The sequence below is a fragment of the Vipera ursinii genome (assembly GCF_947247035.1).
Source record: "Vipera ursinii genome assembly, chromosome: 3".
Taxonomy (NCBI): Eukaryota; Metazoa; Chordata; class Lepidosauria; order Squamata; family Viperidae; genus Vipera; species Vipera ursinii.
Genome location: NC_139516.1, coordinates 123,349,953 through 123,362,960, shown reverse-complemented (window position 1 = coordinate 123,362,960; position 13,008 = coordinate 123,349,953). Strand labels below are relative to the sequence as shown.

The following is a 13,008-nucleotide window of genomic DNA, read 5'->3' as shown; positions in this document are numbered from 1 at the left end:
TGAGAAATGTCCCTTCCAAATACATTGCATATTCCTATAATTTACTGCTGAAATTTCTTCACTCCACATGTTCACTTGCTGCTTAGGAAGACCTCTATCAAGCGTGCTAATGTAATATCACCAGATGTCCACCTAGTTGGAAGGATTTCTGAATTCTGAATTAAGGCTTAGTCTCATGACACAATATCTGTCTTATTAATCTGTTGCAGCCTGCACAACAGTAACAGACATCCAGCAAGCTACTTGCATTATTAGGCCATATCACTGGAAAAGGCAATTATGTATATGCACACAGAAAATCCTAAGATGCATTTGGCTTTGTTCCTCCACTAAAATGCATATGGAAGCACAGCTGTGTGGGAACTGTATATGTAAATGGTTTTGGACTGAGGTTTCTTTTCAGCGTTCTATGCTGGAAATGCTGAAAAATGTCTTGATGGTAAATAATTTTGACTTCCTTTGGCAAGAATCTTTTTCATACATTTCCAATCTAATTAAAAAGATGAAACAAAGCAGTGTCCTATTTGTCAAATCTGCACTCTTCCAAATAATATAATTTTCTCAATCTCCAATTAAGATAGAGGATTAGGACAATTGCTGCATCTTGCATATCACAGACTTACATGAATTATGCCTATTAATTATTAACACCTTTTAAAAAAAAGATTTGCTCAAGTCATGCTGGCAAATATACCTAATATTCCTGCTTCCTGTTTTCCCCACAACAACAACAACAACATGGCGAGGTGAGTAGAGCTGAGAGAGAGTGACTGACCTAAAGTCGCCCAGCCACTTTTATGCCTAAGATAGAACTAGAACTCAGAGCCTCCTAGTTTCTAGGGCTGCATTTTCACCACTACATCAAATTGGCTGTTTGAGATGTGTATCACAGAAATGCTGAAATGTGTATCAAATACTGTTGGTATTGACCAGCATAGTTTTTTTGTATTTAAGGATACGTGCCATAGAGATGAATTTTAACTTAATAGTTTAATCAAATTAATTAATACTTTTAATTTAATAAATGGTTAATTGATTAAACTAAAGCAAGAAGCAATGCAAAGTTGATATAAACTAATCTTTGTATAATTTTGTAAACATCATGAGCACTTTTTCCTTCTTTTCTTTATTATTTTTTTATGTATGACTTCTGTTGAGAACATGGATAACATTGTCTCTTATTCATCTCTCAACAACAGGATTTATACCATCAGTCCTATGATTGCGTCTGTGTCATGTTTGCCTCCATTCCAGATTTCAAAGAATTTTATACAGAATCTGATGTTAACAAAGAAGGTTTAGAATGTCTCAGGCTTCTAAATGAGATCATAGCTGACTTTGATGATGTAAGTATGTTGTTCCTTCAGTTAAAATATGAGCCAGAACGTAAGCTGAAACAAAGTCTTCTTAGTCACTCTCCAAGACAAGAATGCATTTAACCCCATTAAGTCAATTAATTCTGTCCAAGAAATATACTTTGAAACACTCTATCTGCTCAACCTTTCAGCAGAGAAGATTGTTTGTTTAGAATCTACAGAATAACAGAGTTAGAAGCGATCTTGGGGGTCTTCTAGTCCAGACATGTCAAACACAAGGCCCAGGGGCCGGATCCAGCCCATGAAGTGGTTTCATGTGGCCCGCAAAGCCATCCTGGAAACAGTGAGGGAACGGCCCCCACTGTCTTCGCCCTGGCCCAGAGACCCTCCTTCTGCCAGAGACCCTCAGATCTGTCCCACTCCTGCCCAGGCCCCCATAGGCACCCTTGATTCGAACGATGTAGAGCTGGCCACGCCCACCCAGTAGGCCATACACACTCTAGCCACGCCCACCCAGTAGGCCATGCCCACCCTGGCCATACCCACCCGGCCCCCTGAGGGCAACCGCAATGCTGATGTGGCCCTCAATGAAATTGAGTTTGACACCCCTGTTCTAGTCCAACTCACTACTCAAGCAGGAAACCCTATACCATTCCAGACAAATGGGTATCCAATCTAAGCAGTGTGGGCCATAATCCGTAACTATGCCTAACTTTAAGCTTCAAATCACACTGTCAGCACAACTGAGTTCATGGAATTGTTGGCTGTAGAGAAGATTGGTGGAGAGAGTGCTGTGCATACCACCGTAAGTTCCTGGGAGACGAGAGTTAAAGAGGTATATAGTTGACTGGGGCCAAAAAGAGCTGCTATTTAATTGTGTGATGGATAGATTCTTTTCCCTATATCTTACATATTTTGTACAGAAGTGTAGAGAAAAAAGAGAAAGAGCCAGTTTCCAAGTTGCTTGGGCCTGTTGGTCACAGGCCCAAGCGACTTGGAAACTGGCTCTTTCTCTTTTTTCTCTACACTTCTGTACAAAATATGTAAGATATAGGGAAAAGAATCTAAACCTGCTCTAAAGGAGTCCTTCGAGGTATAGGGGAATCACCTCTGCCTCATTCCAGCTTCTTACTGCAAGGGAGTTTTCTTGGTCTATATAAGTGATGTCCTCCAATTCTCTCCTTTGGCCAAAACATTATCTATTATGATATGAACGTTATGGAATATTCTCTTTAAGAAAACAAGCTTTGGTTTGTTTGTTTTCTTGGTTAAAATGTTTTAGGTATAGAAAATCATTGAAGGGACTAATCTGGAAAGGTACAGTCTATGAGAGTGAGCAGAACAGTTATTAATTTAGCTGTTATTGAAGACAGTGAACATTAGTCATGTCAACAAGCAAGCAGAACTTTGAAGCTGGGGGGAAAAAAGTCATTGAGCTATCTTTCACTGCTTTAGCAGCTGCAGAGTAATTGCCAAACTATTTTGATTAACTTGTAGACATTATAATTATGTGATTTGCTGTGAAACTGTTCCTGAATCTCAATTTTTTTCTTTAGACGGTTACATTTTTTCCCCTGTGGTTGTTTGGATTTGACCATTATTTTCCCATTATTATGATGTCAGGTTAGCACTTTTATGGCCAGTGTCTAAAACTATTTAAAGTAATATGTTCAGGAAACCCAGCACAACAACTTTATGTTTAAAGATGTGATGCTTCAAATCTGGCAAAGAAGCTGAACCTGGGGGAATGTAATTGTATACATAAAACAGCTTGTTGTGTTTACAGTTTTGTGAACATATGGAAACATAAGAAAATACTGTTTGAAGTAATATTTCCATATGTATATTTTTTCACGTCTACATTAAATATTCTTTCCGTAGTTAAGTAGAGCAAACCAAGATGCCGTGTAATGTAGTAATTAAACTTTGGGAGTTGAATTGGGGACATAAAGGTTCAACTTGTCATTCGGCAAAGGAATTCACCAGTTGACGATTGGTCAGCCACTCTATCTCAGCCCACCCTATTTTACACATCTTTTGATACGGGATAAAACGAGGAAAGAAGAAATTTCCATATATGATGCCATAATAAAAGCAGAGAAAAGATGAAATGGAAATGGAAACCTAAGCGTGAGTTACACTGAGTATGAAATCTCAGGGACAGTAAACCAAACTCCCTTCTTACAAAAGGTTTTGCTTGTCAGACTCCCAAGTTTAGTTGCAAAGGGTGAAGAGTTTAGCAACATTAGCAGATTTTCCTATGGCTGTACAGCTTCAGTGTTGCCGTCCAGTCTGCACTCAGGGCTATGGACTGGTAGAACTAAATTGTTTTCTTCAACCCAGTCAACTGATCAGGGAAAGAAACACTGGAATATGGGGATATGTTGGGGATGGCTCACTTTGTCTCACTGCAGATGTATTGTGCCTTAACATCAGGTTTCTATATTATTTATGACATGGGCAGATAGGACTTTAAAGAGACTGCAACTATTTTATCTAGACTACCCTAAAAAAATGGTGACAGTTCCTCTGGACTTGGGCTTTCTTTAAAGAAGTATCTAGTGACATATATAGGGAAGTGTGTATTAATAGAGCTAATATGTAATTGTTTTATAATCAGACATCTGTTTCTCCACAGCTGTTATCTAAGCCCAAATTTAGCGGAGTTGAAAAGATCAAGACAATTGGAAGCACATATATGGCTGCCACAGGACTAAGTGCAATGCCCAGTCAAGAACACAGTCTGGTATACATCAATATTATATACAATTTGCAGAGATCATTAGTCAACAAGACAGAGTTTGGGATATGCTGCAGAAATTCAGTCATCCTGGTCCTAATGAAGCTCTTCTGAATAATGCTCCAAGCTTATTTGGAGTATTCAGAGGTGTATTTTCAGTGCTTTTAGATTGAAAAATAAATCTGAGAAAGTCCCACTGTAAACCCAGAGTAATTTGTTTGCCCCGTGGAGCTCTTGAATTAGGGCCACAGCATGGAACTGTCATCTTGGCAAATGTAGTAAAACGCCTCTATTCACCAAGAAGGAAAGGATGTGTTAGAATCAGAGAAAGTGTGTCAAATTTTTCTTTCCCCATCAGAGTGGCTCCATTTGAAGTCCGACAACAAGCAGCATTTGTGGGGAGAATCAGTGTAAAGAAAAAGTCAATTGCTTCCCAACTATTATGTTCCTTCTCTGCAACTCTTTGCTCCAACATTTACAGTTATGGGGTTAAATGCAAAAATGGGTCCCTATTGTGCTATCTGATTCACCCCTTCCTTCAAATAGAGACACCCTCCCCCAATATTTATTGTTTGACTAGTTGTAGAATTGCTGTTGTCACATATGAAATACAAAACAATTACTGACATCTAAAATGCTCACTTTTCATCCCAAAACAGCAATTTGACAGTTTAATGGAAAAGTTATTGTCACTGTCAATACAATAAATAGAGAATGCTTGTGAGAGACTTCAAAACATCAGGTGACATTTCACTATATCTATATCTGTATTTAATTTGACATTGTACAAATCAAGCATTATTTTCCTTCCCCTTCTACCTTTCCAACCAAGTTCAGAGGGATTTGGATTTTTACCTCTTTTGCAAGTCGGAGATACATTCAAAGAACCTAGCTGTGTCTTCAAAATACACAGAAATAGTTCCATCCTACTTTGCTATTTTATCACTACAGCTCATAAAACGGACACATGTCCTGGTGTGCATTCAAGATGAGACATAATCCAAAAAACAGCTGGACTCTTTTCAGTAAAACAGATTCAGGAACCCAAGGAATTGTTTCCCTCATTTTAATTTACATTTTGCAGTAAAGGACAGATTCCAATATTTCACAGCTTAGCCCCCAAACTGAGAGTCCCATTGTGTTAGCCTTAACAACAAGCACTACCCTTGTTAATATACATTCTCCCTGTGCTACTTCATGCAGCACACCACTAAGGAGAGTGGAATGATGAGTGTTGGGCAAATGTTTATGCAAGGAAATTGGAAAGGGTCTTACCTATGGGAAAGTGGCAGATGGTCTCTTAACAGGAACTCAAAAATATCTAGATACAGCCCTGGGAAATTTCTTATTTGCAGGAAGAAAGTAGTTTGTTCAGGATTTGAAGAATACTAGGTTTATCCCTAACCTCATGCATGTTGATGTTCCATAGGTTGTAGCAAACATAACAACAAACGGTTTGTTTTCTCAGCTACTGCAATGAATAGTGTACAGCTTATTTTTCCCCACATTTTCTAAGAAGTCCTCTTGATATTAATCATTGATATTGATATTATTAGTGAGTATTCATGTAGCCCTAACATTGAAGCATTTCTTCCCAGAATGTTTTCCTATGGATATGCATAGAAAGCAAGTTTGGTGACATGTTTTGATGATTGCATTTGCCTTATTGTTGTGTATGTTTGCATTCAGGAGCCTGACCGACAATATATGCATATTGGGACTATGGTAGAGTTTGCCTTTGCCCTTGGAGCAAAACTGGATGTAATAAACAAGCATTCCTTTAATGATTTCAAACTTCGAGTAGGTAAGTGAAGAGACTTGTTGTCTCATAGTAGCAAATGTTTCGGTCTTTGTTGTAGATTCATGGTTTTTTTTTTACTTAGTTATTTCAATAACTTGCATGTCTATGAAAAAGGACGAATCTGTTTTACGTCTCACATTCCCAATTGTTAAAGATAAAAGGATAAAGTCGTAGCACAAAATGTTGCAAGAAAAGGAACAAAAAGAACCCCCAGAAGCTTAAAATGAATTCAGTCCATGGGAAGAATATGAAGCAGATTTTCTATAAATAGAGAAGACATGTCGTTACCATTTTCTCAAGATTAGATTGTGATTGTATGATGCTCTTTAGCAATTTCAGAAAATCATGCCAGGAGGAAGAAAAAAAAGAACTATGAGAAGAAGTAAAATCACCTTAAATACATTTTGGGGAAAATACTTTTCTAAATACAGATCCTTGAATGGTCAGCATAATGAAATAAGTAAGGGAACACAGTGGGTAGAGTACTTCATGTAAGTCTGTCAAGGTCTTTGTGAGGAAGAGAAAGGTACCGTAGCTTTTGGGCTTGGAGAGATTGCATTTCCCCTGTGCTGTTTCGCTTTTTTTATTATTGTTAAGAAATCTTTAGCCTTTTTAAATCTGAAAACATTAGTTATATTGAACTGCTTTTTTAATTTTATATTTTATTTTATTTTATTTATCGTCAGGAATTCCACGGCTGCTATCTCATATAATGAATCTTAAGAGGCTACATAAAAACATAGCTAAAAATAAAAGTACCCTTTTCATCATCCTTTTCGTTTGTTAAAATTCAGCCCATAAATAAATAGATAACATATTTTCTTTTTCTAAGATATTCTGAGTTTGAGGAATCAAAAGAAAGAACATTACATTTCTGGCTGACTGAAAGTCATTCCAATATTCAGCACTCTTTTAGGAACCCAAGATATTTTTGAATGTAATGTGAAATTAAAAGATATCAAGTGTGTGTGTGTGTGTGTGTGTGTGTGCGTGCGTGCGTGCGCACAAATATAAAAGTATTTAACAAAATCTGCTTTTTATATTTTCACTCAATATTGGGTTTTTCTGTCCAGCCTGTAGGTTACAATCATCTTAGCTTACAGCATCCCCTAGTGTCAAAAGCCTGACAATAAATAAAATTCAGATTGAACAGCATTTCATCCTCGTACGTATATAGTATTTTCTGCATTCGTTTCATCCTTTCCATCCATGAGTTAGATGTAACTCATGATAACCTAGAAAAACGTTCCCACTTTGGTTTATATGTAGGATATCCAGGGATTTCTATTGCTTTTCCTAAATTCTGAGGACTTATTCAAGGACAGAAATGGACCAAGGCAATCGTTGAATATTATATTTTCAAGAACAAAAGTAAAGAGAATGCAACAATTTTTTCACCTCTCTTTCCTAGGGTTCTCTGGGAAAGTATTGATATAAGCTGCATCTAATGTGTGTTCATTGTATTCTGTTAAGTATCGCTAAATGGAAAGTTACTGTATTCAGTTCTCTTCTTGCCCTACTTTGCTATGTTATATATAATTTTGCTAGAAGAAAAGTACATGCAACTTAAAGATCATAGTTTTATGACCATGAATTGCCATTAAATGTTAATGTGACCATTAAAAGTAGTATTGATAAAATGTGGATTATGATGCTTATTTGTTATGACGAACCCATCTGTCCTAGCTAAGCTCACATAGTGCTCAAGGTTTGGATCTGGAAAGGCATAATAAGTAGCCCAGTCTCTGCTTGGCTTACTCTTCTCTGTCCTTGAAGTTGCTTTGAGTTTGATTGAATGACATTCAACTAACCCATTAACTCATCTTAAATCTAGGTCTCCTTAAGAACATAGGACCAAACTCCATCGTAGAACTAATAAAATTTATGTCTCTAGATTTAGATTTTCAACCAGCAGTATTCAATTACATGAGAGAAGTGGCAAAGTCAATGAAATTATAAGATATTTTGCAGTTTACTCTGATCCCTGTCACTTCAGGATTGAGCTCACCCATCTCACTGTTTGGGACAAGTTTCTAAAGATTCTCGACTAGATAATAGGACTCATCCAATATCTGTGTTATATATGCTAGGATCTTTCCAGGTAGAACTTTTTCCACTGTAAGGGAGAACCATTGGGGTACTGTCAAGGGTATTGTTCAAGTAATTTTTTACTTTGAAAAACCCTTAAACCCTTAACCTTTGACTCTCGTACTGTTGTATTCTCATATCGTCCCAAATGAAGCAATCTACTAGAGCACAGGTACTGTTACTCTAATTAATTATTGGTTAAAATTAACATTTAGCCCAGAGGAGTTGGCCCTCCTAACTTGGATAAACTATTATTGGTAGCCCTGGACAAAGGTTGTGGACGGTAAGCCATTGCAATATATGTAGATATTTTTCTTAATTGCTCATGGCCTTGGTCTGTAAATAGGAATAGTCTTGGTCTCTGTTACAGGAACAGTGTTACGGAAGCAGTATTAAAGCTGAGTTAGGGAACCAGCTGAACAGTCTTAAATCAGCTTGTTACTTGGAGGAGATACTGAATGTAGGTCTACAGACCTTTCATGCCACTGTGGTTTGATAGCATATTTGTATCAGACTCGAGAGCACAGATTCAAGGAAATTTCCATCTGCTAATAGAATCTATCCCAACATTGTTGTTAGTTGCGAAGTCTTGTCCGACCCATCGCGACCCTATGGACAGCGTTCCTCCAGGCCTTCCTGTCCTCTACCATCTTCTGGAGTCCATTTAAGCTCACGCCTACTGCTTCAGTAACTCCATCCAGCCACCTCATTCTCTGTCGTCCCCTTCTTCTATTGCCCTCAATCTTTCCCAGCATTAAGCTCTTCTGAATTGCTGGCCCCATCCTACTATGCTGTGATTTATACATGGCAATTGATCCCACTTCTTAATAAAACTTTTCCTGGGAGAACCAGTTTGGTATAGTAATTAAGGCACTAGGCTAGAAAGCAGGAGACACTGAATTTGAGCCCCACCTCAGGCATGAAAATTAGCTAGATGACTTTGGACCAGTCACTCCCTCTCAAACAAACTCATCCCACAGGGCTGTTGTGGGGAAGGGGAAAAATCAGAAGCAGGAATATCAGGTGTGTTTGCTGCCTTGATTTTGGGAAAATAGAAAGAGAAAGGAATATTATGTAGGCTACCTTGAGTTGTTTATCAAAATAATAAAAGCAGGAAATTAATGAATAAAATAAAAGCTATTAAGAGCCTTGGTGGAGCAGTGGGCTAATGCCTCCTTAAGTAACACCAGCTGCCTGCAATTAGTGCAGGTTCGAGTCCCACCAGGCTCAAGGTTGACTCAGCCTTCCATCCTTCCGAGGTAGGGAAAATGAGGACCCAGATTGTTGGGGGCAATAAGCTGACTTTGTAATAATGCCGCTTGGGGGGGGGGCGAAAGCCGTAATAAGCAGGCATATACATAGAATGAAGGCTACTGCTAAGCTTGTAAGCCGCCCTGAGTCTTCGGAGAAGGGCGGGATATAAATGGAATTTTTTTAAAAAAAGCTTTTTCTGGATGATATATTAATTTAATGTGCCTGATCTTTTATTAGTGCTTGTAGAGTTCACCTAAAATTAACAGCTAAGCAATTTCTCCTTGATTGTCTTAGCCAGCAGTCTATTATTTGACTGTAACATAACACTGTAAATTATGAATATCACTTGGCTTGTGGCCCATTCTTTCGATGGCTTTGTGTTTCTTTTTTTTTAACTTGAGCAAGTATTGTGTTTAGTTATCTATTACATTAATCACTGTTTGCTATAAAGAAGAATAGACATCAAGTAAGGTATATTGTCGCCAACAAAACTTTCCGTCATGCAGTCGTCCTTCAGCAGTTCGCTACTTTTCTTCAAGGGGATCTGAGGGCAACAATAACCTTAGTTGAATGCAGAGCAATTGGCAAACACACCACTTGGTGATACCCCTCCTTTTTCTCTTTTGCTTCCTAAGTTCAGAGATATCTTCTCCATGCTTTTTATCTTACAGAGGTAGATCTGAATTTTAGGATATGGATCACACACTATCAATTGATTATATAAGCTGAATTTTATTGAGAATGTCAAGTTTTTAGTTGATAGAAAAGTATCCCAATGTTTTTAACAACTGAGCAAAATTGTCAACTTGAAGTATTTTGAATTGCATCTTGGTATTTGTCTTGATTTATTGAAGAAGAAACTAAGGAAACTTATCTATCCAGAAAGCAAAATATTAATTGCTTTTTTATGGTTTTTATATTAGATTTTTTATCTTTGTAAGCTGTTAATAATAGTGACTTAGATGGCCATATTTTTTTTAAAAAAAATAATACAATAGAGTGAAAAATAAATTAGATTTTCTTTTTTACAGGTATCAATCATGGGCCTGTAATTGCTGGAGTCATTGGAGCTCAGAAACCACAATATGATATCTGGGGCAACACTGTGAATGTAGCCAGCAGGATGGATAGTACTGGCATTTTAGATAAAATACAGGTTATTATTTTTTTATTCTTGCTAATAGCCAGCAGATCTTGTGTGGAATCTGATTCTGTTTTACTTTTAGGGAGAGGAGATTCAAAGGAGGGTATAGGGAGTCAGAACTCCTATATTGTTAATCGTTTGGAAGAGGTAGCATTTCATAAGTTAATCTATAAAGGAGAAAAATAGCAAAACCTACCAAAGAGGTTTTCTGCTCAGGTTCTACAAATAAAGAAGCCTTGTCTGTCTTCATTTCTGCTCATCCCTTCCTCTCTTCATCCTTCCTTTCTTCAAGAAGAAACCCAACTAAACAAAAATATACTACTAGTCTCATTGGAGTTGTTAACTTAAAATTTGCTTTAGAATTTTTAAAAGTTAATACAATTAAAAAAAACCCTTTATCCATCTCAAAATATTAGCTATGCTGACTCAGGAATTCTGGGAGTTGAAGTCCATGAGTCATAAAAGAGCCGAGGTTGCCTACCCCTGTCCTAGATGAGTCCTACTTATAATCAGTGCTTTTTTTGTAAAAGAAAAAGGTGCCGGAACTCACACATGTCATACAACCCGCCTTGTTTATCCTACAAAGTTCCATCCAAAAAAGGTGCCGGAACTCCGTTCTGAGCATTCTATGAGAAAAAAAGCCTTGCTTATAATCCACCTATCAAACTCAGGTTTAGCCAAGTGAAGTCCCATTGATTCCATTGGAATTCTAAATATTACAAACTGCTAATCTGGCCCAGTATAATTTTTTCATGTACTGGTCCATTAAGATAATCAGGAAAGACTATGAGTGAGATTCTCATCTTTAAAGTTGGCAAGGTTATATACTGAAGACCTTCCCCATAATTATGTCAGTTGACCTATACTCACAGCAAATAGTTCAGGCCCTAGAAGAGAAGAAAAAGATTTTCTAGGCTTTCTTTAAAATGTCTGAATGTGTTTGTTTAAATACTTTTTGCAGGTCACGGAAGAAACCAGCAACATCTTACAAACACTGGGCTACATTTGCACCTGCCGAGGTATCATTAATGTCAAAGGAAAAGGAGAGCTTCAGACCTACTTTGTACATACTGAAATGACTAAGTCCCTTTCACAAGGGAATGTGGCATCATGAAATATATCAAGGGTAGACAGTCTCATATTTTTAGAGAAAAAGCACCCCACACTTTTTTCTTAAGTCTCCTCTAGCCCACACCATGAACGTGTGTGTAATTTTCTAGTATATAGAAATGTTGCTGTAGTAGAGTGGCTACCGTCTCATCCCACCATTCGCCATCAAGAGACCTCGGTAGTTGTCAGATTCCAGAAATGGACAAAGTCTGTGCTGTGCACTGAGATAACGACAGCTTGATTTGTATCCTCGACTCTTCAGTGGTAAAGAATGGAGGAAAATAACCACAGAGTTGGAAAAATTTAATGGTCTGTTGTTGCAGGAGGCTATGGAGACAATAATTTTGAAAAAATTTTTACAGAAAAGCACTGTATGGCAATAAAACTAGAGCTGCATGAAACATCGTGAAACATATGGTAGCTCCCTATAAACATCCTCTAATCCTGAATTATATAATTCTGAATATCTTAACTCTATCCCTTCATCATTACAACTAGGGTATGTTCACTAGTTGTGTCTCACAGCCAACCACATAAAATAGAGCTTCAGGCTTCATAGTTTCCCCAGAGGAATTCATAGACAAGCAGGACCAGTTTTGTATAAAATGTGTTAAAATGTTTTGATGCCCTTGTCTTTTGTAATATAAACTCATTAAAGATTTCTATGTACTTTATTTGCAATTGTGAGATTATTACACCTGTTATGTGTCATCAGTGAGCTTTCTGGCACAAAGGCAAAAACAAAACCCAAACCAGTCTGCCAGACGTTTATGATTTAAAGTAATAAGGTCATGGAAACGAAGGATAAATATAAGCAAAGTAATATTTCATATTTTTTTATTTTATTTTATGGCCATTTCGTATGTGTGAATTCCCCTTAGTGCTACTTAACACAATGTTGCCGTTAAAAGTATGAAAAATGAGAGGCAGTCAATAACTTCTCCCTATCTTTGTTGTGGCTACAGAAAGTAGAGCAATTACTGTAACAGTTTACCTACTCATCACTAATATCCCACTAGTGATCATAAGAAAAGAAAAAGCTGAACTTGCAAAGAAGAAATCTGAATTAATGCCAGGTTTTTAATAGCTTATTTATCCTAGATAGGCAAATGCTGAAAGTATAATTAATGCAAACATTGCTATTAAATAATGGTCTAAAAAGAATCAGAGAACATGGAAGACAATGCACTACAATAACTTATGATACTATATGGTGTACTGTAACATATACGGTAAACCAAATATGCCATTCAGTTCTTGGTAACAATTTCATCATAAGGAAAGTAAAATAGCAAAAAGCGTCATCTTATAAAATCCAGAAGTTATGAACTTGTTTCAGATAGGACACAAATGTATAATTGTAATATTTACTATGTGATGATGTCATTGTACCTATGTCACCATTTTGGAGGCTACAGACACTGCTTTTTAGTGATAAATATCAGTTTGCTTTCTCAGGAGGCTGCTCAAATATTGTACAACATCTACGAAACCCACTGTAAGAAAAGGTCAGCTTTGCAAGCTGAGTAACTAAGGCAGGGTAAGGAAATCTATT

The 13,008-nt window shown here is 37.2% G+C and overlaps 1 protein-coding gene across 1 annotated transcript in view; it reads left to right on the top strand.

The window, feature by feature from the left end:
* The window catches only part of ADCY2 (adenylate cyclase 2), a gene marked incomplete at its 5' end in the record, with an annotated part of 171,371 nt that extends 159,255 nt beyond the window's left edge, over nt 1–12,116 (top strand). The window contains 5 exons of the mRNA XM_083360624.1: nt 1,200–1,346; nt 3,955–4,062; nt 5,746–5,860; nt 10,231–10,355; nt 11,305–12,116. Coding sequence (XP_083216750.1) covers nt 1,200–1,346; nt 3,955–4,062; nt 5,746–5,860; nt 10,231–10,355; nt 11,305–11,457 — 648 coding nt within the window. The 3' untranslated portion in view covers nt 11,458–12,116. The remainder of the gene's footprint in view (nt 1–1,199; nt 1,347–3,954; nt 4,063–5,745; nt 5,861–10,230; nt 10,356–11,304) is intronic.
* Between the last annotated feature and the right edge of the window lie 892 nt (nt 12,117–13,008).